The sequence below is a fragment of the Aulonocara stuartgranti genome, assembly GCF_965226115.1.
Source record: "Aulonocara stuartgranti genome assembly, chromosome: 17".
NCBI classification, from domain to species: domain Eukaryota; kingdom Metazoa; phylum Chordata; class Actinopteri; order Cichliformes; family Cichlidae; genus Aulonocara; species Aulonocara stuartgranti.
This window is the reverse complement of record NC_138953.1, coordinates 7,974,166-7,997,375: the sequence shown is the minus strand read 5'-3', so window position 1 is coordinate 7,997,375 and position 23,210 is coordinate 7,974,166. Positions and strand designations below refer to the sequence as shown.

Here is a 23,210-nt window from a genome sequence, read left to right as displayed (position 1 = left end):
TAAGATGAGAATTTATGTTTCTTTGCTCAGCAGTGGTTTTCCTCTTGCAACTCTGCTATGCATGCTAATTTTGCCCAGTTGCTTTATTATGGTGGAATCATGAACACTCTCTTTAACTGAAGCAAGTGAGGTCTGCAACTCTTTGGATGTTGTTTTGGGGGGGTTTTGTGACCTCTTGTGACCTCGCTGCACTCTTGGAGTAATTTTGGTCAGCCAGCTACTCCTGGGAAGGTTCACCACTGTTCCATGTTTTTGCCATTTGTGGTTAATGGCTCTCACTGTGGTTTATGGAGTCCCACAGCTTTAGAAATGGATTTATAACTTTTTCCACACTGAGAGATCTCAATTGCTTTGTTTCTCACTTGTTCCTGAATTTTCCTTGGATCACAGCACGATGTCTGGCTTTTGAGGATCTTTTGGTCCACTCCATTTTGTCAGGCAGGTCCTATTGAAATGATTTCTCGATTGAGAACAGGCGTGGCAGTGAGCAGGCCTGGGTGTGGCTAGAGAAACTGAGCTAAGCTTTTCACAGTTAATTTATGTTATAACAGAGGGGCAATCGCTTTCACACTTAGGTTTGGATTCCCCCCCTTAATAGTAAACATCTACATTTAGAAACTGCATTTTTGTGTTTACTTGTCTTATCTTTGTCTAATATACATACATATTGATTATCTAAAACATTTAAGTGTGACAAAAATATAAAAAATAGTAATTTTGGAAGGGGGCAAACACTTTTTCACACCACTGTAGCCACCGTGATCTGACTGAATCACACTCCAGTTAACTCATCGTAAGTTGGTGGCCAACAAGCATTTCCTGGATAAACTGATCTGACAGTTGGAATGATTAAAACTTATAAATCTGACTTAATGATTTATGCATTATAACCCAAGATGAACAATAAAGACCTCACCTTTGCAGAGAATAATTATCCCATAGACTTGTATAGGACCACAAGTCTTTTCCAACCACAACCATTGCCCCTTGGTGGATTAAGAACTAATGCAGATTTAAGGCACTTCTGCACTTCACACTTCAGACCCAGAAGCCGTCGTTTACACTGTCTATGAGTGAAATGCAAGTGTTTTAATAGTAGGTTACTTAGCACTAAGCAGGTATCAGTAACTGCGTGATACACCCAATAGAAATAAGCTAATTAATCTACCCACTATCAACCTAAAACCAGGATTTCACTCTCTTTTCGAAATATGGAAACCTCTGGCTCTGAAAAACAAAGATGGCGACAACTGTAGTATGAAACCAAAACAAAGCAATGTTAATAAATGAGCCTAAGTAGTGCTGTTTGCTGTATTTTTCTACACGTAATATAAAGGTCTTTCTCTTGATCTAAGCATTAAAATCTTCTGATATTATGCAGCTATTAATATGACAAAATAAGTAAAAACAAATATGTGACTGAGCACCTTTTTTTTTTTGGCTGATGCTTTGTGCCCACCAGATGACTCACTGCCTGGCCCTGTTTCCACTGATGCCATATCCACTCCCAGATATCATCCCACTCTAATCAAGAACATCAAATCTGGGATGATTTTGTTCTCTTTCTATTTAAAGCCTCGACTTGCGAGCTCCACTACAGCTATAAATAAACATATAGCTCTTTGTAACAGGACACAACAAGCATCATCTGGTCCTGCCGGGGGGAAACTGGGGCTGATGACAATCCTGCCTGTCAAGGGTGTTGATTTACTGAATGATTCATTTTCCTGATGTTTTCAGATCAGATACGACAGGACGAAAAAGCAGCAACGAACGGAAAGTTCACGGCAAGTTTATGTTTTTGAACCAAGGTGAACTTTTCGGCGTGTGAATGCCTCACATTTCACTTCTCACTGTCAGTATCCTGTGAAACTGTGAGTGTGATGCACAGATCTGTCTGTTTTTATATAACTCATCTATACTGTAATGTTTCCTGTCGTGTAATTGTGAATGATGTAGAAGTGAGAGTAGAACCTGAGCAGACCTTTACCGGCATGTTGCTACCACACTTTTGATTTCCACTCTGCTATGTCTAGACATGTACACCAATCAACTTTCAGCACTGTGCCGGACTGCTCTGTTCCTGATCAAAGCTTATTTACCTCGCTGAGTCCCTCAGGATGGAGATACCTCTTAGCAAAGGGCTGCGTGACCTCAGCTGCACAATTTTAAAAGAGTAACCAGAACCTTCGGAGGCAATTCAAACATTATTGTTCTGCTCGTGCGGCAGCCAGCAGACCTGCAATCGACTTTTGGGTCTCCACCTGTGGCTGGAAGGAAATGATAAATGCCTCCAACTGCTGACTTTAAGATAAGAAGCGTCTCCCTATGTTTGTCTGCCTCTAACTGACATGCACGCTCATATACACAGCTCTTTAGGATAGCGGTCAATATGAACAGGATGCAGTAGCCCCTGAGTGAAAGCGATTGCCATGTAGGTTGTGGTGTGTGTCATAAAGCTGCTGGCAGCTGAAATGTCATCTTGAGGGACAGGAAATAGAGCATCTGGGAAGAAAAGTGCAGCAATGTCACAGCGGTATGAGACAGTGTAAGAGGCACAGGATGAAGGAGACAGGAAACCTAAAAAAGTAAATTGATCCAGTGCCTCTGGGGTTGAAAAGTTGCATTTTTTTCAGAAACACTGAGTGATTTTTATTTTTTCCATAGTGCATTTTGTCAGTATGCACACCTTTTAGGATTTTGCAGGTAGCCAAAAAACATAATAATGCTTCCTATTTTAGAGAGTTATCTTTTTTGCCAGTGTGATTAAAAAATGTGAATAACTGAACTGAAAGTCTTAATATATTGTGACAATTTGCATTTTTTAAAGCAGTGTGGCAGTCCCAGATGCTTTAAATCTGCTAAGGGTTAAAGCTGGACATGCGGCTTAGAGAGAGACACAGATGTTTTCACTCTGGCAGATTAAGTGTACTTGTAAGAATGATTATTTAAAAATTCAGTTATCTCACCCTTAAAAGGCACTAAGAGGACATTTAGGGAAATGTCCATCAACACAGTCCTGAAAAGAGGTCTGATTAGTCAACACAAGCAAAAACACCAGTGTAGGTGAACCGTAGTTGTTTTTCACTTAATCCTCTTTATCCCCTGTAACACAAGGCCACACACTCTAGTCCTTGCTTTTTCTCCTAATACTGCAAAGGCTGTTTTCATGTATCAAATTAACCCTGAGGTCTCTCCCAGTGATGTGAAAGACCAGAAAACCACTCAACTTTTGTTTTCTACCAGAGGCCTTGGGCTGAAAGTCTGCAGAAAGTAAACAGACCTACATAGGGGTTTCTTGTTGCGTGTACAGCATGTGTTGAGGTGTAAAATATACATTTCTGTATGACTTTTGTGAAAGCCCTTTAACTATAGTATGCACAGTATCAGCATCAGACTTGCAGAATCTCTTTTACTAAGACATCTTTCCAATTTCCTTACCAAAATATAAAATCATGTCCATCAAGCCCCTTACTGAGACCAGTCTGTTTTGATTGACCTTGCTGGTTACGTTGCCCCTCTGAGACAAAGTCAAGATAGTTTTTTGACAACTTTGGCCCTTTTTGAATATGGACAACATCAAACCCAGAGGCTGAAACTTCTAATATGCTACAAAAATATAAACGGTTAACTGTCATAATCCAGAAAAAATAATGCAAAGCTGATTGATTGTGTGTATTTTTTTCTATCCAGGTATGAGTTTATGAGTGTGTCTGAGATCACTGTCGTGATGAAAAATGAAGCTGTTTCTAACCAGATGCTTTCCAGATGGTTTTGGAATGCAGAAAAATCTGACCGTATTTTTCTGCATTCATAATTCCACCAATTTTGAGAAGGTCACCAACGCCACTGGCTGAAATGCAATCCCAAACCATGACAGAGCCTCCACCATGTTTTACAGATGGCTGTAGACACTCACTGTGGAACATTTCTCCCGACCTCTTCCATACACGTTGATGATGATTCAAACCAAAAATGTATCACTTATATTCTTTGCTCCATAGGACCTGTTGCCACTAGTTTCCAGTCCAGTTTCTGTATAATTTGCCTCACCTCAGCCACCCTTTCACTGCGACTGTTTCTGATGAGGCGAACAGTAGATTTATTATTTTGTCCTCCACTTTCCTCAGTTTTTTTAAGGACACACTGCACACCATGCCAAGATATGCTAAAAGCTCTTTGGAAAATGTGTAGACACAACAGTGGTCCATCCTGTAAGTTAGCTGCCTTTTTAATGCCAGAATAGCTCACAGGTCAGTGTTGAGTGGCTTAACAAAGCAGCCAGTTTAAAGAAAAACAGCAATAGTTCTTCAGAACACTTTAAATTTATGAGAAGACGTGGCTTCTTCAAAGCAAAATAAAAAGAAATGAGGCGTGCGTGTGTAGGGAACAAGCGGTCTCAGTCCAAACCTTGAGGAACCAATAGCTGAGAAGCATTGATTCTCCTGCTTTATCAAGAGGATCGAACATCATTATTGCTGCAATATCCTTAAAGACTCTTGAGAAAGACCACAGCTCACATCCCATCATAATGACTCTTCAGCAATTCAATGTCACCGGACCACAGTCACTGCAAGGTTTAGTTAGTTGCTGTGCTGATCCTTGACCACTGGGTGCCGCTGTCCCGTCACGCCAGCTCGTCGTGCTGTGGGATGGAGGCAGTGGAGGGGAGACCTGACCATTGGGCATTCATCTTGGGTCAGGTGGAAAAGAATGGGTGATTGGTTTACGAGCAACATTCTCTGTCCTGATTGGACAGAAAGGTGTGCGACGGTGAGAAGAGAGGGAGATAGATAGGGGGAGAGAGAGAGAGAGAGAGAGAGAGAGGAGAAGAAGTGTATCCCCTTCAGCACTCGCTGGCTGTGCCGGCTCAGCACACACTCACACAGACTGAAGACTGCGATGTGACTGCTTACCAGAGGAATACAGCGTGTTCCAGTGGGGATTTTTTCTCTCTTCTCTGTTAGCAGGATAATGGGAGAGGACGGACAGGGAGTCAGACTGGCCATGCCGGCCACTTGGGCCGTTCTGGTTCTCTTCACGGTTACTTCAGTGCATGCAGTGGAAGGTAGGTTTGCAAACCAGGGAGCATCTTTTTGAGTGCTACAGCTGGCACAGGGTGATTTAATTTATGCACAGTGGTTGAGCAGAAGACTTCTGAAGATGTAACATCAGCTAAGCTTTCTTATCCTTAGACATTTGGAATTTAACTTTATGCAGAGCTCCATGCATTTTTGGAAGAAACTTGAGACTGATGGAGGATTTTTATCACAGTAAGTTTTCTGGTCCTTCATGGTGAGCTGGGTGTGTTTGGGGTTTAATATGAACGCTAATTGCCTTTCAGCAGTGGGCCAATTAGTGCTTTATTGGGAATACTGACAGTTATTGCTGTGCACGCATGCACGAAATGACACAGAAAGTAGTCCCTTTGTGCTCTTCTAATATATTCCATGTTCTACTTTTATACAGCCTTAAACATCCAGCCTTTCCAGGACATGAAAAAGGACATAAATCACATTTAGTACAGCCTTTATGTACATGACACGTGCATAAATTGTATCAAGTTTCTTACAGGGTCCATAAATGTCTGTTGCCATATTATAAAAATGTGTGTTGTTTAGTATCAAACATTACCATGTTTCTCCCTCCTGAGTGCACTGTTGTAGCTGTTTTATCACACAGGCCACCACTCACCTGTGAGCAGCAAAGTGAATCATAATTATAGCTTGCAGGTGCTCACCGGCTCCTTGTAGCTGCTTCCACCTCCCCCGCTGTTCCTTCTGCTGCTCCTCCCTACAGTGACCTCTTGCTCCTCCCTGCCGCTTCCCCGCCTGAAGCGCCATCTCCCCACGCTCGCCTCCAAACATCACCTCATGCCTCTTTTGTGTTACCGTGAACCTCTCCCAAATACGATCTCCAGCAACTCGTCTCAAAAGCATCCCGTTGCTCCTCTATCCTTAACCCCTGTTGCTCCTGTAAGCCAGGCATCACATTGTTATTGCTCCTTCTCCACAAGCTTCACCCGCTGCTCCTTATTTTTACTTCCCTTCCAGTACCTCTCACTGCTGGTGCTCCTCTCTGAACAGCATAATTTTAGTACCGCCCACCATCTACTCCCGTTCCCCCTTCTTTTTCCAAAGATCCAATTTCTTCTACACCCCAAAAAACATCTTCTGCTTCATCCTTTGCTTTCTGGCTTGTTCTCTCCAGACATGACCTATTTTCCCTAAAGGATCCCAGCATCGTCTAGTCTGCACATCATCACTTTTCTAGTTGTTTTCATGAACTTCTTTTACCCCTCTCCACACCTCTCATTACAGTCCTGATGTTCTTCCTCAAGAGTTCCTCCTCTGCTCGTCTTTCAGCCTTTCTTTCTGTTGGTGTCCCTTCCTACTCATGGACCCCTTGCCTTTGTTCCTCGCTTTTCTCCTGCTTTTCCACCCCTCTCTTCTTCTCCCGTCCCTTCCCCTTCCTCCTCAAGCATGACTTCTTGCTCCTTTCTCTGTCTCCTTCCCAGCAGGCATCACCTGCTGTTTTGGCCTGTTTGCTGGTCCCTCCTCCTGCTGTTTATGCAACACTTCTCCCTTCACCTGCTGCTCTTTCTCACACTTCACCGACTGCTCATGTCACTCCTCTGACATCCCTACCTGGTTCTTCTTCTCGCTGCTGCTCCTCTTCCTCCTCCTCCTTGTCATGTACTCACCACTGCGGCTTTCCCAACCTTTAAACAGCTAAACCAACCATGCATCGAATGACTGCTTTTGCTTTCTTTTCCTTCTCCATCCACAGTCAGCTTCCACTCCCTCGTCCTCTGCTGCTTCTCCTCCTGCTGCTGCTGCTGCTGTTGCTTATGGAAGTGCTAGATTAGTCTACTGCTGTGTTTTAATGGTGCGCGTAATGACAGGCTTCGTACCGACTCTTCCCCATTATGAGACATGTAAATGCGTTGAAGGGCAGCTCTATTTTGATTAAACAGAATGCTGTTGCAGTGTGTGTGTGTGTGTGTGTGTGTGTGTGTGTGTGTGTGTGTGTGTGTGTGTGTGTGTGTGTGTGTGTGTGTGTGTGTGGAGGAGGGAGAGGTAGGAGGTTTAGCTGGAGAGAAGAGACAGATAGGTACAGTGTGGGTGGTGGGTTGTTTTGTGGTCATGGTGGCCTTTTCATGGTAAGTAGGTGCCTAATGAACTGATGTATAAGCTGGTCGGAGTTTGTTGGTGTTAAAAAGAACCACAGCTGACACAGTGACTGTTATTATCTGTGTTTTGTGTACACTCTGTGTGTATTTCACCCTATACATCAGACTTTTTACAGCACTCAGTTGATGCTCTAAAGTGATACCATTATCAGCAGACTATATATTGGTCTCTAAATAGCAATAAACTGTAGGGCAGACAAAGATGCAGTGTATTGCTGAGAGTGACGTCTCATTCTTAATCCATAGGGTTTAAAATGATTGAAGCTATAACAGCTCCAAATATTCTGGGAATGCTATTCACAAGGTTTAGTGTTGTGCCAAAAGCACATTTGTGAGGTCAGACAATGATGTTGGACGAAGAGCTGGCCCGTAGTCTCCACCCTAATTCATCCAAAACGTGTATATCAGGCTGAGGTCAGGACTCTGTGCAGGCCAGTCAAGTTCTTCCACACCAAACTCGCTCATCCATGTCTTTATGGACCCTGCTTTGTGCAGTAGCACATAGTCATGTTGAAACTGGAAGGGGTGATCTCCAATCTGTTACCATAAAGTTGGGGGATGAAACTGTCCAAAATGTCTTGGTATGTTGAAGCATTAATTGTTTGTTTCAATAGAACTAAGTGGCAGAGCTCACCTCCTGAAAAACAACCCCACACAATAATATCTCTCCTCCACCAAACTTTACACTTGGCATATTGCAGTCAGACAAGTACCGTTCTCCTGGAAACCGCCAAACTGACACCCGTCCATTGACCAGAGGGAGAAGTGTGATTCATCACTCCAAAGAACACGTCTCCATTGCTCTAGAGTCCAGTGGTGGTATGTGTTATACCACTGCTTTGCATTGTGCTTGGTGATGTAAGGCTTGGATGCAGCTGCATCGTGGAAACCCATTCCATGAACTTCTCAGCACTGTTCGTGAACCAATCTGAAAGCCACATGGAGTTTGGAGGTCTGTAGTGACTGATTTGGCAGAAAGTTGGTGACCTTTTGCACACTGTGCACCTCAGCATCCACTCATCCTGCTCTTGGATTTTAGTAGTGAGAAAGACTGGACTTGCACATCCTATCACAGTACCACGCTGGAATTCACTGAGCTTCTGAGAGCAACCCATTCTTTCACAACTGTTTGTAGTAGCAGTCTGCATGCCTAGATGCTTGATTTTATACACTTGTGGCCATGGAAGTGATTAAAATGCTGGATTTCAGTAATTTGGATGGGTGAGTGAATACATTTGGGAATATAGTGTATACCAGGGGTAGGCAACTCCAGGCCTCGAGTGCTGGTGTCCTGCAGGTTTTAGACCTCACCCTGGGTCAACACACCTGAATCAAATGATTAGTTCATTACCAGGCCTCTGGAGAACTTCAAGACATGTTGGGGGTGTCCAAATTCCTGGGTTGCATCCTCCTGAGGCTGCATTTGTAGGCCAATTACGTCACAGCGAAGCAACGAAGGCTGTCCAAATTTGTAGACTCCTCCGAATGCAGCCGACAAATGCGTCCTCCTTTTCCCCGAAATTGAAGGATGGGTCGGGTGTGTTCTTCGTGGCCCACCATATCCCAGAATTCATAGCATGGCCCAGCCAGTTTCCAACAATGGTGACCACTACTCAGTGTTAATATTACTCTTATTACTCTTTCTGGTTCACAAAATAAACTTTTAACGTGTTTTCAGGCGAGAATGTAGCTGTGTAAACTTCAAATATCTGCTCGGTTTATCAAGACATCACATCACGTTTTCGGAGACGTCTGTTACCCACCAGCTCGATAGCTAGCTGGGAGCTTGAGGGTCAATAGAGCCGGCGAGGAGGGCAAACTCCGGTCACATCATTTTCAGATCACCGCGGTCTTTCGCTACTCAGGTTAAACGTGATATATAAGCCACTTAGATAACTTAAAAATGTTATCGTTTGGCTTTTTTCAGTGTTTTATTTGTTCATGAGTAAATCGGTTTGGCTGATATTAAAGTTATTAGATTAAATTAGATAAAATAAAACTTTATTAATCCCCTGGGTGGGTTCCTCCGGAGGTTTTCACACAGCTGAATAAACGTCAAACAGAAAACTGTTTAAACAGAAGTCTGAGATGGTCGAGAATTTATACCAGTGTCCTGTTATATTTTAGATAGCAAGGAGCAGACGGCTGAGTTTATTAAACTCCACCGAGACAGCGGTGATGCAAAACTGAAGGCTAGATCGTCCAATTTCACAGCCGCTCACTTCCGGTCTACCCGACCTTCTGAGGACCCAACCCACGTAGACTGGGAAGGACGGGTCCTCAGGAGAATGCAGCCTGTTGAGAAGGTAATTTAGGCATTTCAATCAGCTGTGGTGGATCAAGGACACGTCTGAAACCTGCAGGACACCGGCACTCGAGGCCTGGATTTGCCCATCCCTGGTGTATACTTTAAAAAGTATTTAACTCTTATTTTTATTATCAGTCAGTATCCTCATTAATAAGTCACTTGATTAATCAAATATTGCAAAAGCTCAAACATTTGAGTACCAAACAAAAGTATAAATGAATAGCTGACTCTAGTCAAAATCCAAATGAATGACCATGATCCACAACACTACATAATCTTTGTTATTTTTGTATTGGGCTACTGTACATGAACCCTCTTTAGGAGATCAACTGTGTTGTCACATCTTGTTTTGGAGGCTTAGTGTCAACAATTTTTAAAAAAAATTTGGAGTCAGAAGTGACCATATTTCGACCTGAGTGTAGATTACTAAGTTATTTGCTAAGGCTGGAAAGCTCTGTTAGCAAGCTGAATCCTAACAATATGAAACATTGCCAACAGTGCTAGTGCCAACAGATGGTGATTGCTGCAAAAAAGACTTTTGGTGCTATAGAAACCTGTGGGAAAAACCCCTTTCTGACTTGGCCTCCGTAAAAATGTTCTTGCTGAGTTTATGGTTCACTCACTCATTTGGGGTTAAACTGAATATAGTGTGAGGTTTGCTTAGATTATTCTCTATTTTTAAAAAACGTGGATTACCCTGGATATGGTCAGTGGTTATCAACTTGTGATTGACAGGTTATTAGCCAATGAGCCAGTGGTTTCACTGTTCCTTCCTCGTCATATCTGGTCTTTTGAAACCAACTTGGTGATGGTAGAATGGTTTATCTTGAGACTTCAGAACGGCACACAGAAACCAGCACTTTATACTGTGTGTGAGTGCAGCGCTAACCCATATTGTACCAAGCGTTGTCCTTAGTGCTAATTGGAATGCTACAATTTTATCTGCCAAAACCAAACTCTGAATTATTGAACAATTGTATCATGGCTATATTATTTCTTCATCAAACTGCTGCAGAAGGCACCAGCACCATAAAATGGTCTAGTTCAGCTTAGCTTAGCTGAGTTGAGGCCTAGCTAGCAGACATCTAGCCTAGCTAAAGAGCTACAGCCATTTTGTTTGCTAATGTGTATTACTTTACTGTTTCTGTTGTTTTTACGCACTTTCTTTTTTAAAAAAAAAAGACAAATTAAAGGACTAGCTGGATCTCACAATTAAATATCTTCCTCACCGGTTCAGCTGATATCCATCCATATATCTCTACTAATCAGGGTAGACTAAAAATCATTCAAAGCTGTACCAGGTTATGATTCTGTGTTATTCCGCTGGTATAAATACAAATGACTTTATCTTTTCCCAGTGCCTCTCTCAGTTCCCCTTCCCTCTGCTACTCTTCTATCAGTGCCACCACACAATTAACAATTAGCATTATAGTGGGAGGATAGCATTATATGAATAGCAAATACAGCATTAAATTGAACTGAATTATAAACTCTCTCCTCCCCCTGAAGCATCCATTAAGTCTAATAGCATTTCTGGCAGAAACCTAACTATAACATATCACAGTTAAGTAAATAGGCAAAACTCTGCATTGCATAAACAGGACCAAAATATGGTTTGCTCTTTTCTTTCTTTTTTTTGCTTGAAAAATAACTAAAATAGGAAATCTCTAATGCAGTCACTTTATCGGCGTTGTATTTGTCAGATGTGTTAATATTTTTACAACAAATACCAGACAATGTGTCATTACACACTTATTGATCTATACTACAGATAGCTGCAACAATTTCTTTTTTGCCCCAAGCTGCTTTTGATATTCTTGAGAAAGGTTGTTTTTTTTTTTTTTTAAATCTTGATCTGTTGTTTACAAAGGTAGCCATGAGCAGCTTTTTAGAAGTGTGAAGCCGGGCAGCTTTTTGCAGACTTGATAAATATCAGAGATGCAGGAAAATATGCCAGCATGACTGAAAAAGTCTGCATTGGACACACAAATGTGAGTACATTATTTTGTTACTACCTGCCATTTATGTCGTCTGAAAGTGCTGTTCACTGACCTTGGAGTCTCAGGGTTTTCACCTATTCAGCGAGCCTAGAACGCAGTGCAGTAAACACAGCATTTGACCCTGTTATTTTGAAAGTCAGTGCAAACCCTGACCCAGCGGATATTGTTGGGTATAAGTGCTACATATCCCACAAACACCCACCCACAAGCCTTGGGAGGGGTGGCAAAGTCATCTGTGTCTGAACCCAGTGCCCAGTCAGCAGCAGATTCTCTCAATGAAGTTGCTGATTTGTGTCAGTGTTGAGTGTCGAGAGGTCGACGAGTTAATTTCCTTTGCCTTTGAAAGAGCTGCTGTGTGCTGTCTAATTAGAAATAGCACCGCGTGTCCTTTCTTTTCATAAACTATCCTTTCCCCTGAAGCCCAGACACAGCCATCCTGTGCCCATCTGCCACCTTTTGTGAATGCTAAAGGTTAAACATGGTAGATGTTGTCTTGAAAGGTGTTGTTAACATGACAAATGAACAAATGATCTCCTTGGGTAAAGCTATCATGTCTTTATTGGAAATAGATATGCACTCTCAATCAGGCAAACTCACACACGCACACACACACACACACACACACACACACACACACACACACACACACACACACACACACACATACATACATATATATATATATATATATATATATATATATATACACACACACACTGCACCATGCTTTGTCTGCTCATATTTTAAAGATGCTGTTTCTATATTCTTCTGGTGACAGGTTAGCAGTGTGACAGACAGACAGTTGAACTGGGAAAAAGTAGAAGCTTGGAAGCAGATCCTTTGCACCAGTCCTGAGGCTTTTACTCCAGTGTTCTGCGGTCTACTTTTCCTCAGGGCCTGCTTTCAGTATTAAATATTTATTTCCTCACAGCATTCAAATTGTTTCAGAATAAATTTGCTTTTTCTTCCTTCCTTGGAACCTGTGGGATTATTTACCTTTTGCAGAGAGACTCAGAGCCCCGGGCTTTGGTGCTGTATTTCCCACGGCGAGCTGGGCATTAAGAGGCAATTTTAGATCAGTCAGTTTGGTATTAGACACTGTGCTCCTCTGTAGCCAAAGGCTGTCAGACTTCACTATCACAGCTTTCGGTGGTTCAGGAAGTCATTTCTAACAAAACAAGCTCAGTGTTTACTGAGCTGTGATTAATATTATATTAGTGCGAAAATATATCCTTAACCATGAATCTTCACACCTTGGCTGCAAATTTTCACACAACTCAACAGTTTTGTCCTTCTTTTCAGGAAAAAGTTGCTGGTTCTCTGCATCCATAATGAGTCACATCAGTTACAGGGGATATATATATATATATATATATATATATATATATATATATATATATATATATATATTTCTTTTTTTTTTCTAATGTGTGCTTTTGGCTGCATTTTCATACCAAATGTTTGGGTCACATCCCTGTCTGATGGTTACAGATGCAGTCTGTACAGCTTGTTCTGGGCTTGAGGAGTCCAGGTTGGGTCTTTAGTGAAACTTTAAATCCCTGAGAGCACTGCTTGGCAAAGTCACGAGTCTGCACGAGCAATTTGTAAGTAAAATCCAACACTTACAAAGCCTTTAAATGCTGCAAATTTCTCCCACTTATGAAAGCCATTTCATAGATCTCCAATTAAAATGGGCCAAACATGCAACTCGTAGATGTGCATGAATATGCATGGTAAGAATGTGGCACCTTATGCATCCTTCAAATCTGGCATACAGACATTTTTCTAGAGGCAGCTTGATCGTTCATCTTGTTTGCATTCCAGTTGTTATGTTCCTGTCTGTGATGCTTTCATTTTATAGTCAGCTTCCTGTCTTTTGTTTCTGACATTTAATAATAATGACTGCGATATCACTGCTGAGTTGGTTTACAGATATGTGTGATAAATTAATGTTACCGGGGCTATAAATAGCCACAGCCATGTGTAATGGTCTTGCTAAAAGACAGCTGTTCTGCTGTTTGGATCTCTGCTGATGTGAGTCAGTCGGTGAAACTGCAGTTCACCATGTCATTGACAGTGAAAAGGCCACAAGTCTTAATTTTGCACATATGTTTTATTGATATGCAGCCAGTGGGTTCGAGTCTCATGCTCCATGTTCTGCAATGACTGAGATTAATACACTCAAACCAGGTGTACTTCAGCTTTGTGGCTTTTTGTTCATGTTACTTTTCATGTTGACATTTGGGTTTGAGATGTTCGCTCCGTACCTGGATGTTGTGGAAAGTTAAAGCTAACTTGAGTGGAATCAATAGTAGGCAAAGCAAAGTATTCCAGACATCCTTCCTAAACACTTTCTAGTTCTTCCTGGGGTATATTAGATGCTCTGAGGCCAAATGAAATATATAATCCCTACATCAAAGCTCTGGGTCTCCTTCTAGCAAGGCATGCCTGGAAAACCTCCAAAAGAAGGTGCCCAGGAGGCACTCCGACCAGATGCCTGAAGCTCAGCTGGGTCCTTTCAATGGAACGGTGACTCGACTCACATCTCCCCAGATGTCTGAACTTGACACCCTATCTCTAAGTGTAACGTTACTCTCACCAGCAGACAAACATGTAGACAGATATGAACACCACAGATCAGTGTGTGTCTGTTTTTTTGTTGTTGTTTTTGCTTCTGCCACAATCTTTTACATAGATTTAAAAGATAAACTGCTTAGGTTTTTGTGGTCTGAGATCACCACACTGTGACCTCATGAAACACATTTCAGGAATTGATAACATTTCACACACGTGTCATTGAAAAAGCCCCACATAGTGAATACAAATGTGAGATACTGTTGTATAACAACTTTTGTGGAGGAAATCAAGCTTTGCTTTCTGTGCTGTTTGGAAAACAAAGAGCTGCAGGATTTCATTCCCCAGCTGAATGTCTATTTTAATATACTGTATATTCAAATTCCAATAGTTATTCACAGCCCTAATTTGAGTGTTATTTGCCAATTCAAAATGGAGATGTGAATGAAGCACAGCAAAGGCTCCTCATCAATTGTAAAGCAAAATCCATGCAGCTCATGGTTGGTGCCTTGACCCTATGTTCTGTAAATACTATGGATGCCATTCAAACTGATGATATTCATTATATGTTCCAGAACTATGAAAACTAAATAACGCTTCTGTTTTTTTCCAAAGTCAAACTTGAGGCCCAGCTTTATTGCTGGAAACAAACCGAATTTACAATTAACCAAACAAGAAAATGCTTGCTTGCAGGGAGCCGCACAGACAGCCCGACACACAGCTTACGACAATGACATGACAAAGAACAAAGGGAAACTGAGGCCATAAATCCACAGAAGGTAATTAGGGAGATGAGACACTCGGGGGAAAGCAAGACACATGTGAAGTAAGTCAAACTAACGACAGAGGAAACAAAACTGAACATAGTGCACACAGGACAAGCGACTCAAAATGAAAAAAGGTAGCCTAAACATTGAGAGGGAGACAAAGGCTTTGTTCACACTGCAGGTCTTGATGCTCAATTCCGATTTTTTGATCAAATCCGATTTTTTTTTCTGCTCGTTCACACTACAAATGAAATGCGATAGCAAACGCGCTCTAGTGTGAACGCTCAAAGCGGCCCGCATGCGCAAAAGAAGATGTCACACACAACGCGCTCTGTTTAGACCCAGAGCAAACAGTATTGTTTGACTGATGGCCCTTAATATAAAGACTTCGGACTTTATGTTTCCCAATTTTTGCTTTAAGTTATTTTGTTATTTACATAATAATGTAAATAACCTAATAATTATCCTTGTTGCTGTTTTAGAGAGGAGCGGTGCTTCAAAGGATAGCTGCAGATTTCTGTCAGAATCTGCAGATTATACAGTACAAATAAAATGTTCACGTTTCCCAACAGTTTAACTGACATCTAAACTGGATGGCCAGGAAGCGTTCGCGATGTCTTCTCGGGCGCTTCTCCGGTGCTGATAATTGCCGTCTGTCTTGTGTCAGTGACGTAAAAGACGGATTTAATGCGACATGACCGTTCAAACAGCAGTCGCTTTCTAAAACATCAGATATGTATCGGATTCAGAACCACATACGAAAGTGACCCAGATCGGATTTGAAAATATCGGATTTGTGCTGTTCACACTGTCATAGCATGATCGGATATGGGTCGCATAGGGTCGGATTTTATGCGCTTTCGCCTGCAGTGTGAACGTAGCCTAAGACTTGATCTTGACACTAGCCTACTACTACATTTCTGAAATCATGGCATCCCTTGTATATACAAAGGATCTCGTTTGGAAAAGGTCATCAGTTAAACCATTTATCAGTCAGTCAAATTTGATTTGACAGCTTTGAGTCAGTTTTTTAGGTTATTTGATAGAAAAAAGAATATACTCATAGATAAGTGTGTAGTTGTGTCTTCCAACATATCGATGAGAAAAATTTAATACTTGGTTGCACATTTAGGTTTAAGATATCAAGGTTCAAAGCTATGGTTTATCATCTGAGAAGGGATGCCCGTAAATATTGGCACAGTCGACTTTCCCACACGGAATGAGTTGCAGAGAGAGGGTTTTAAAAGGAAAGCCAAAGTCCCCCTACTTTCTGCTAGACAGGCAATTGAATTTAAAAGTTTAAATTTAAGCCTTTTGATCTCTCTTGGCTTACTAAAGCATGGTCAAGGGCATGATGCTACAAGTAGTCGTATCAGTAGTCTTACAATAGATAAGTCAAAAAACTATTTCACCTCCTAATATTCAAATTTGCAAATATAATTTCCAGAACAAAAAGTAACAGCATATACAGTGGGGCAAAAAAGTATTTAGTCAGCCACCGATTGTGCAAGTTCCCCCACCTAAAATGATGACAGAGGTCAGTAATTTGCCCCAGAGGTACACTTCAACTGTGAGAGACAGAATGTGAAAAAAAAATCCATGAATCCACATGGTAGGATTTGTAAAGAATTTATTCGTAAATCAGGGTGGAAAATAAGTATTTGGTCAATAACAAAAATACAACTCAATGCTTTGTAACATAACCTTTGTTGGCAATAACAGAGGTCAAACGTTTACTATAGGTCTTTACCAGGTTTGCACACACAGTAGCTGGTATTTTGGCCCATTCCTCCATGCAGATCTTCTCGAGAGCAGTGATGTTTTGGGGCTGTCGCCGAGCAACACGGACTTTCAACTCCCGCCACAGATTTTCTATGGGGTTGAGGTCTGGAGACTGGCTAGGCCACTCCAGGACTTTCAAATGCTTCTTACGGAGCCACTCCTTTGTTGCCCGGGCGGTGTGTTTTGGATCATTGTCATGTTGGAAGACCCAGCCTCGTTTCATCTTCAAAGTTCTCACTGATGGAAGGAGGTTTTGGCTCAAAATCTCACGATACATGGCCCCATTCATTCTGTCCTTAACACGGATCAGTCGTCCTGTCCCCTTGGCAGAAAAACAGCCCCATAGCATGATGTTTCCACCCCCATGCTTCACAGTAGGTATGGTGTTCTTGGGATGCAACTCAGTGTTCTTCTTCCTCCAAACACGACGAGTTGAGTTTATACCAAAAAGTTCTACTTTGGTTTCATCTGACCACATGACATTCTCCCAATCCTCTGCTGTATCATCCATGTGCTCTCTGGCAAACTTCAGACGGGCCTGGACATGCACTGGCTTCAGCAGCGGAACACGTCTGGCACTGCGGGATTTGATTCCCTGCCGTTGTAGTGTGTTACTGATGGTGACCTTTGTTACTTTGGTCCCAGCTCTCTGCAGGTCATTCACCAGGTCCCCCCGTGTGGTTCTGGGATCTTTGCTCACCGTTCTCATGATCATTTTGACCCCACGGGATGAGATCTTGCGTGGAGCCCCAGATCGAGGGAGATTATCAGTGGTCTTGTATGTCTTCCATTTTCTGATGATTGCTCCCACAGTTGATTTTTTCACACCAAGCTGCTTGCCTATTGTAGATTCACTCTTCCCAGTCTGGTGCAGGTCTACAATACTTTTCCTGGTGTCCTTCGAAAGCTCTTTGGTCTTGGCCATGGCGGAGTTTGGAGTCTGACTGTTTGAGGCTGTGGACAGGTGTCTTTTATACAGATGATGAGTTCAAACAGGTGCCATTCATACAGGTAACGAGTGGGGGACAGAAAAGCTTCTTACAGAAGACGTTACAGGTCTGTGAGAGCCAGAGATTTTCCTTGTTTGAGGTGACCAAATACTTATTTTCCACCCTAATTTACGAATAAATTCTTTACAAATCCTACCATGTGAATTCATGGATTTTTTTTTCACATTCTGTCTCTCACAGTTGAAGTGTACCTCTGGTGCAAATTACTGACCTCTGTCATCATTTTAAGTGGGGGAACTTGCACAATCGGTGGCTGACTAAATACTTTTTTGCCCCACTGTAACTCCTAAAAGCGTGTTTGTCCTACAGTGGCCACCGTAGCAAGAATAATGCATTTGAATTGGAAATGTGCAATCTTCTGACATCTAGTGGTGACATTCTTCACACTGTGCCTTTAAGTAAAATTAAAGAAATTGCTTTCTTTAATCATATCATTATAAACTATGACCAAGTGTCACATGACATTTGATATTGCATAGACTGAATAGTTCGTGACTCATTAAAACGGTCAGATGACTGATTATTATTAAGTTTATTATAAGAAAATGACTTAAAGGTCATCTTGAAAGAGTGCATTCATCATGGAATGTTTTAAAGCTTGGCATGGGAAAGTCTGACTTTTCTTTAACTGTATAAAAAGTGGTCTGAATAAGAATACAGGATGAATAAGCACTGCACTATATAGCCTAATTACTCAGTATAAAATCCACAAGAACCATTTAGCATCTAAACCACAGTCGTTACAGACACTTAAATAAACCCACCCTTTCTCTTTTCCAGCTGCCATTGCTGACACGTTTAAAGAAGCATAAATTGATTTTAGTGCTAGAGATAGAAAGAGAGCACATTACAAAATGCTTCACTAGATAACTTCCACAGGTTATTTGCATAACAAACCAGTCTAAATAGATTATATTTCTCAGATATGAAACTATAATTGATACCGTTATGGGGAACAGAGCACTGGTGAGAATAAAGGAATGAAAGAATCCTTTGTTTTCACCTAAAATTCTCCCTTTCTTTTCACCAGGGTCCATTATACTGTCACTTCAACTAATTTGCAGCTCAAAGAGTCCCATCAATACACCGCTATGTTAGACAGACGGCAATGGCATGCTCTTTGAGTTGTGCTGTCTTCTGTATTGATTTTTTTTCCAGCATGCAAGGTAAGCGATAGCATCAATTACCCTTTGTTTCAGACAAAGGCAAAATAAATTCTCTTCACTCTTCTGGTTAAAAAACAACAACAAAAAAACCCTTAATTTACTTTGGCCTCAGGCCCCCCACCTACTGTTAAACCAACCAGCAGAGCTGAAGAAAGAAAAAACACCACAGTATTTTTGGTCAGATCTAATCTGTATTTAACAAAATGATTGTAAAAGTCCTCCTTACACACACGTATACACTACCACTCAAACGTAGCAAAGAAAAAATGATAAATAACTCTAAATATGTTTTAAATGGTAGATTCCTGAAAGTAGCCAATTTGCTTTGTTGACAGCGCTGCAAACCCTTGGCCTTCTCTCAATAAGCTTCATGATCTAGTCATCTGAAATGGTTTTCACTTCACGAGTGTGTGTTTGTGTGTTTGTGTGTACACATTGCATACGTGTAGAGAGGAAAGGTGATCCAGGGGATTGAAAGGGTGGAACTACCACAAGACAAAAGCAGACATAAAGGAAAGCTAAGCACATCCATATCAAGGTCAGCCCAGCCAAATTCCTCACCTGTAGGACTACGACCCGACTTTCCTACCAGTCAATACCAGATAGAAACAGTGACTTGTTCTTTTGACTGCTCCCTTTAGAAACTGCAGTTGGTCATTTGCCTCCATCTCATCCTATCTTTGGCATCCTCCCCTGTTACACTAACCCTCTGCATGTCCTCCTTCACTACATCCATGGACCATCTGTGGGTCTTTTCTCTTTTCCTCCTCAGCTCCATCTTCAACATCCTTTGTCCAGTGCAGCCACTATCCCTCCTCTGCACATGCCCAAATAGAAAAAGTGAAATGCTGACAGTAAGAAATTCTACAAGTGGACAGCTCAGCTCATGGCAGTTTAAAAACTGGCCTTAAGCACTAGATTCATAGATGCAGGTTTTTACCACTGCAGACAGTGCCCAGGCTGGAGGCTTTCCAAAGATGCCCCCGAGACCTCAGCACATGGTGGCAGGATATAAAATGGAAGCTGGGACAGTCTACATTAAGAGGCATAACAAAGTGGGATAATGTACAGCAACATCTGTGTCACGGATGGATTTGAAGTCCCCAGGTGATGGGTGATGTGTCCGAAAGTGGCTGAGGACAAAGGGGCTAAGCTCCTGTGACAGACAAACAGCTCCCAGCCAACCAGTCAGACATGTTGGTGTTTGACAATGAGCAGAAGAGAACAGTTGTGATAGATGTGCTAATCCCAGTTGACACTAACATAAGGCAGAGGAAGCACTGAAAAGAACCAAGGTCCCCGGGTAACAACTGGAGCAGATGTAGAAGGTGAAATCCGAAATCCAGGTGCAAAAATCTGAGCTCTCTGTCCAACAGAGTGCAGTCCTACCAACAACTAAGATACTACGCAGAAACCTCAAACTACTCCCGGCAGAGAAAATTGTATCCATTAGCACTTTACAAATTAATAAATGGCTGACAATCTGCCACAGTTTTCTTATTTTCTACAAATCAAATGAAAAGAAAAAGACCTGTTAGTCCTGTCTATCAACACCGATGGAATACTGATTCATACTTCAACACAAATATACAATTTTGTTTGACAGTCTACATGTTTTCCCAAAACAGCTGTGTCCTTAGCTTTCAGTAAACATTATTGAAACTGGAGCATTTACAGCAGTAAGGGAGGGTATGCGGGATTTGTGTAGATTTAAATACAATGCTCGTGTTAGAGGTAATAAAGAAGCTTGTCACCCACTGAAAGAATATGTCTGCTTTTAAAAAGGTTTCAAACAATGGAGCTCTCTTGTACATCGCAGGAATATACATCAGGCACTGACTATACAGATTCACTGTATTTTTTTTGTTCTGTTTTTTACCGCCGCGTTTTGCATACTGCAGCTCTGAGCTTTAGACCTTTATAGCTCAGCATATGATTGAACATAATGGCCCATTATTTATTTGCTGGTTGTGAGTGGGCCCTCTGCCAGCCTCTTCAGGGTTCCTGCCGTGGGCATATGGTCTCACAGATAGCCGTGCTGGATATTAAGGACTGTGTCACCATTGGAGCAAAAAAGAAAAGAGGGAGAGGACATAATGGGCGAGATGACACACATCAGTTATTTTGCCTCACCTTGAATGAGAGAAATGCGTAATAAAAAAAAAATGAATGTTTTTTTTAAAATTTAATGTCGATGTTAAGCATTGTGGTTGCTGTTAGAGATCCAAAATAACATCAAGAGGAGAGTACAGGAGACTCACATTTCCATTCCAGATATCTCTCTTTCAGTCTTTAACCTGAAAAAGTAGAAAGTTGTTTTCAGGTGTTACAAGGTGTTTACACCACGTAAACACAGCCCACTTTGATTCTACGTGGGCTGGACTAAAGCAACTCCCTGTTCTGTCACTGCAAGGAAGTTCAACCACACATGTAATTCCTTTTAATGAAAGAAAAAGGAAGTCTCGAAAATTGGCAGCTCATTGTCCCTGACTGTCTTGTCATTATAAAACATTTTTTGTTAATTCACAAACTTTCTTTACTGTGGACATATTGTAAAAATCAAGTTTAGTAGCAAGTGGACAAAACAGGAACTTTTCTGTCATTTAATAGTTTATCTACTACTTGATTTCTCTGGTGTATGTGAAGGGGGATAAAGGAGGTCAAGTCCAAAATGTATGCACTACTCCACATTTCCACAGTTGGCCAGAGGGCCAGGTTGGAATCTTTGCTGGGCTGATTCTGGCGCCTGGGCCTTATGTTTGACACACCTATATGCTTGAGCTGGAACAGTGTAATTTATTTAACACACTACATTGGGCTAGAAACAAAGTATTGTGCTAGTGTTCATCTGATACTATTATCAGCATCAGTGTCGATGTATTGATCTATCTTTCCTCTTCTACTTGCTTTTTACTCACCAAAAGTCGGCATGGTAGGAACTGTTTTTTTCTGTCACCTTTGCATTAACAAGACTTTTTTTGTCGTGTTTAAAAATCACTGTCTGACTTTTGCATTCATTTGAAAAACTGTGTCATTTTACTCTTCTAGCATTCCACCTGCACAGTCTTCTGTTCCTATTTCAGTTTAAACCTTATCAGCTCACGGTAGGTTGACCAAGCGTCTGTGCTCTTTTATAGAGTTACTCGGCTTGACACTCGCTCGGTTTCATTCGCACCTGTCTTTTACAGCCAAAGGCTTCTGTTCTGTTGGCTGCTAAGCTGCTCTGTTGGAGCAGTGGGCCATTCAGTGCTTCTACTTCGACAGAAGGAAAGTGACCGCAGGAAGAAGATAGATTATTTTTCAGGTCCGACACGTGTAGTCTCGGTGTCAACTTTTGTCTGGCAAAATGTCACACGCGTGTATCGTGACCCTACAGACTATGCTTTTGGTGGGTTTGTATTTTCCTCTTGTTCTCCTCGCCAAAAATGTTAAATACCTGGGGCAAAGCAAATACCATGGCAGAGGGGGGACAGCTGAGGGGGAGCACCAGAGACAGTTTTACTTGTCTGCGGTTATGATAGCGAGTCTCCTGAGATGTGGAGAGAGGATGGAAAAGGACAGAAAAAGAGTTAAAGCAAGAAAGAGGCATAAAAAGACAACGAACCCAGCATTTAGTCCTAGGCAGTTGACTATTTGGCGCAGAGAGCCAGTAAGTGTCAGGTCCGTCCCTCTAGGGCCCATTTTAACAGGTTCTTTGTATCTGAGTGGTCGGAATCAGGCTTGTAATCCAGCCAGACAATTTATTACTGCTGTAGAAGTTGTATTATAAAGCTGTGAAGCATGCGTGTGTCCAAACAGTAACAGGAGTACAAAAACCTCTTTTATCAGCTTAGGGTTTAGGCCTATTGTCCCATAGTCCTAAAGTAGCAAACTTTAGATCGTGATTCTTCAAGATTTAGTCTTTTAGATGAATGGAAATGAGAAAATTAGAGTTTTAACCTCCTAGGACCTGGCATCCACATATGTGGACATCACATTTTGGGTAATTTAGACCAAAATACTCAATTTTGCTCTACATGGGCCTGATATCCACTTACGAGGACATTATACTACTACTGTTCTATCAAAATTTTAAACGAATATCCTCATATGTGGCTCTTATTTTTCTATTTTTCTTATGTTTTTCTTTTCTTTTTTTCAGGTACAACCAAATTAACAAACAGCACACAAAAAATTGTTTTGCAAAAATTAATCACTGAAAAAAGTCAATCCGATATGCGATCTCATTGTATACCGATTCCATTAAGGGACTCTATATTAAATTCAGCATTACAGAGTTATTATCATACATTGTGTGATTGTGTGTGTGAATGGGTGGATGACTGGTTGTGTAAAGTGCTTTGGGGTCCTTAGGGACTAGAAAAGCCCTATACAAATACAGGCCATTTACCATTGTTTACTGTACAATACC

At 41.5% G+C, this 23,210-nt stretch overlaps 1 protein-coding gene across 2 annotated transcripts in view; it reads left to right on the top strand.

The window, feature by feature from the left end:
• The first annotated feature begins 4,668 nt into the window (after nucleotides 1-4,668).
• LOC309691857 (ephrin type-B receptor 1-like) overlaps nucleotides 4,669-23,210 on the top strand; it is a 133,867-nt gene continuing 115,325 nt past the window's right edge. Inside the window, exons 1-2 of one of the 2 annotated variants that reach the window (XM_082509852.1) lie at nucleotides 4,669-4,763; nucleotides 4,968-5,068. In XM_082509852.1, coding sequence (XP_082365978.1) covers nucleotides 4,714-4,763; nucleotides 4,968-5,068 — 151 coding nt within the window. In that variant the 5' untranslated portion in view covers nucleotides 4,669-4,713. Of the gene's footprint in view, nucleotides 4,764-4,967; nucleotides 5,069-11,221; nucleotides 11,492-23,210 lie in introns of those variants that run through there. The other variant, XM_082509854.1, reaches the window with a different exon arrangement.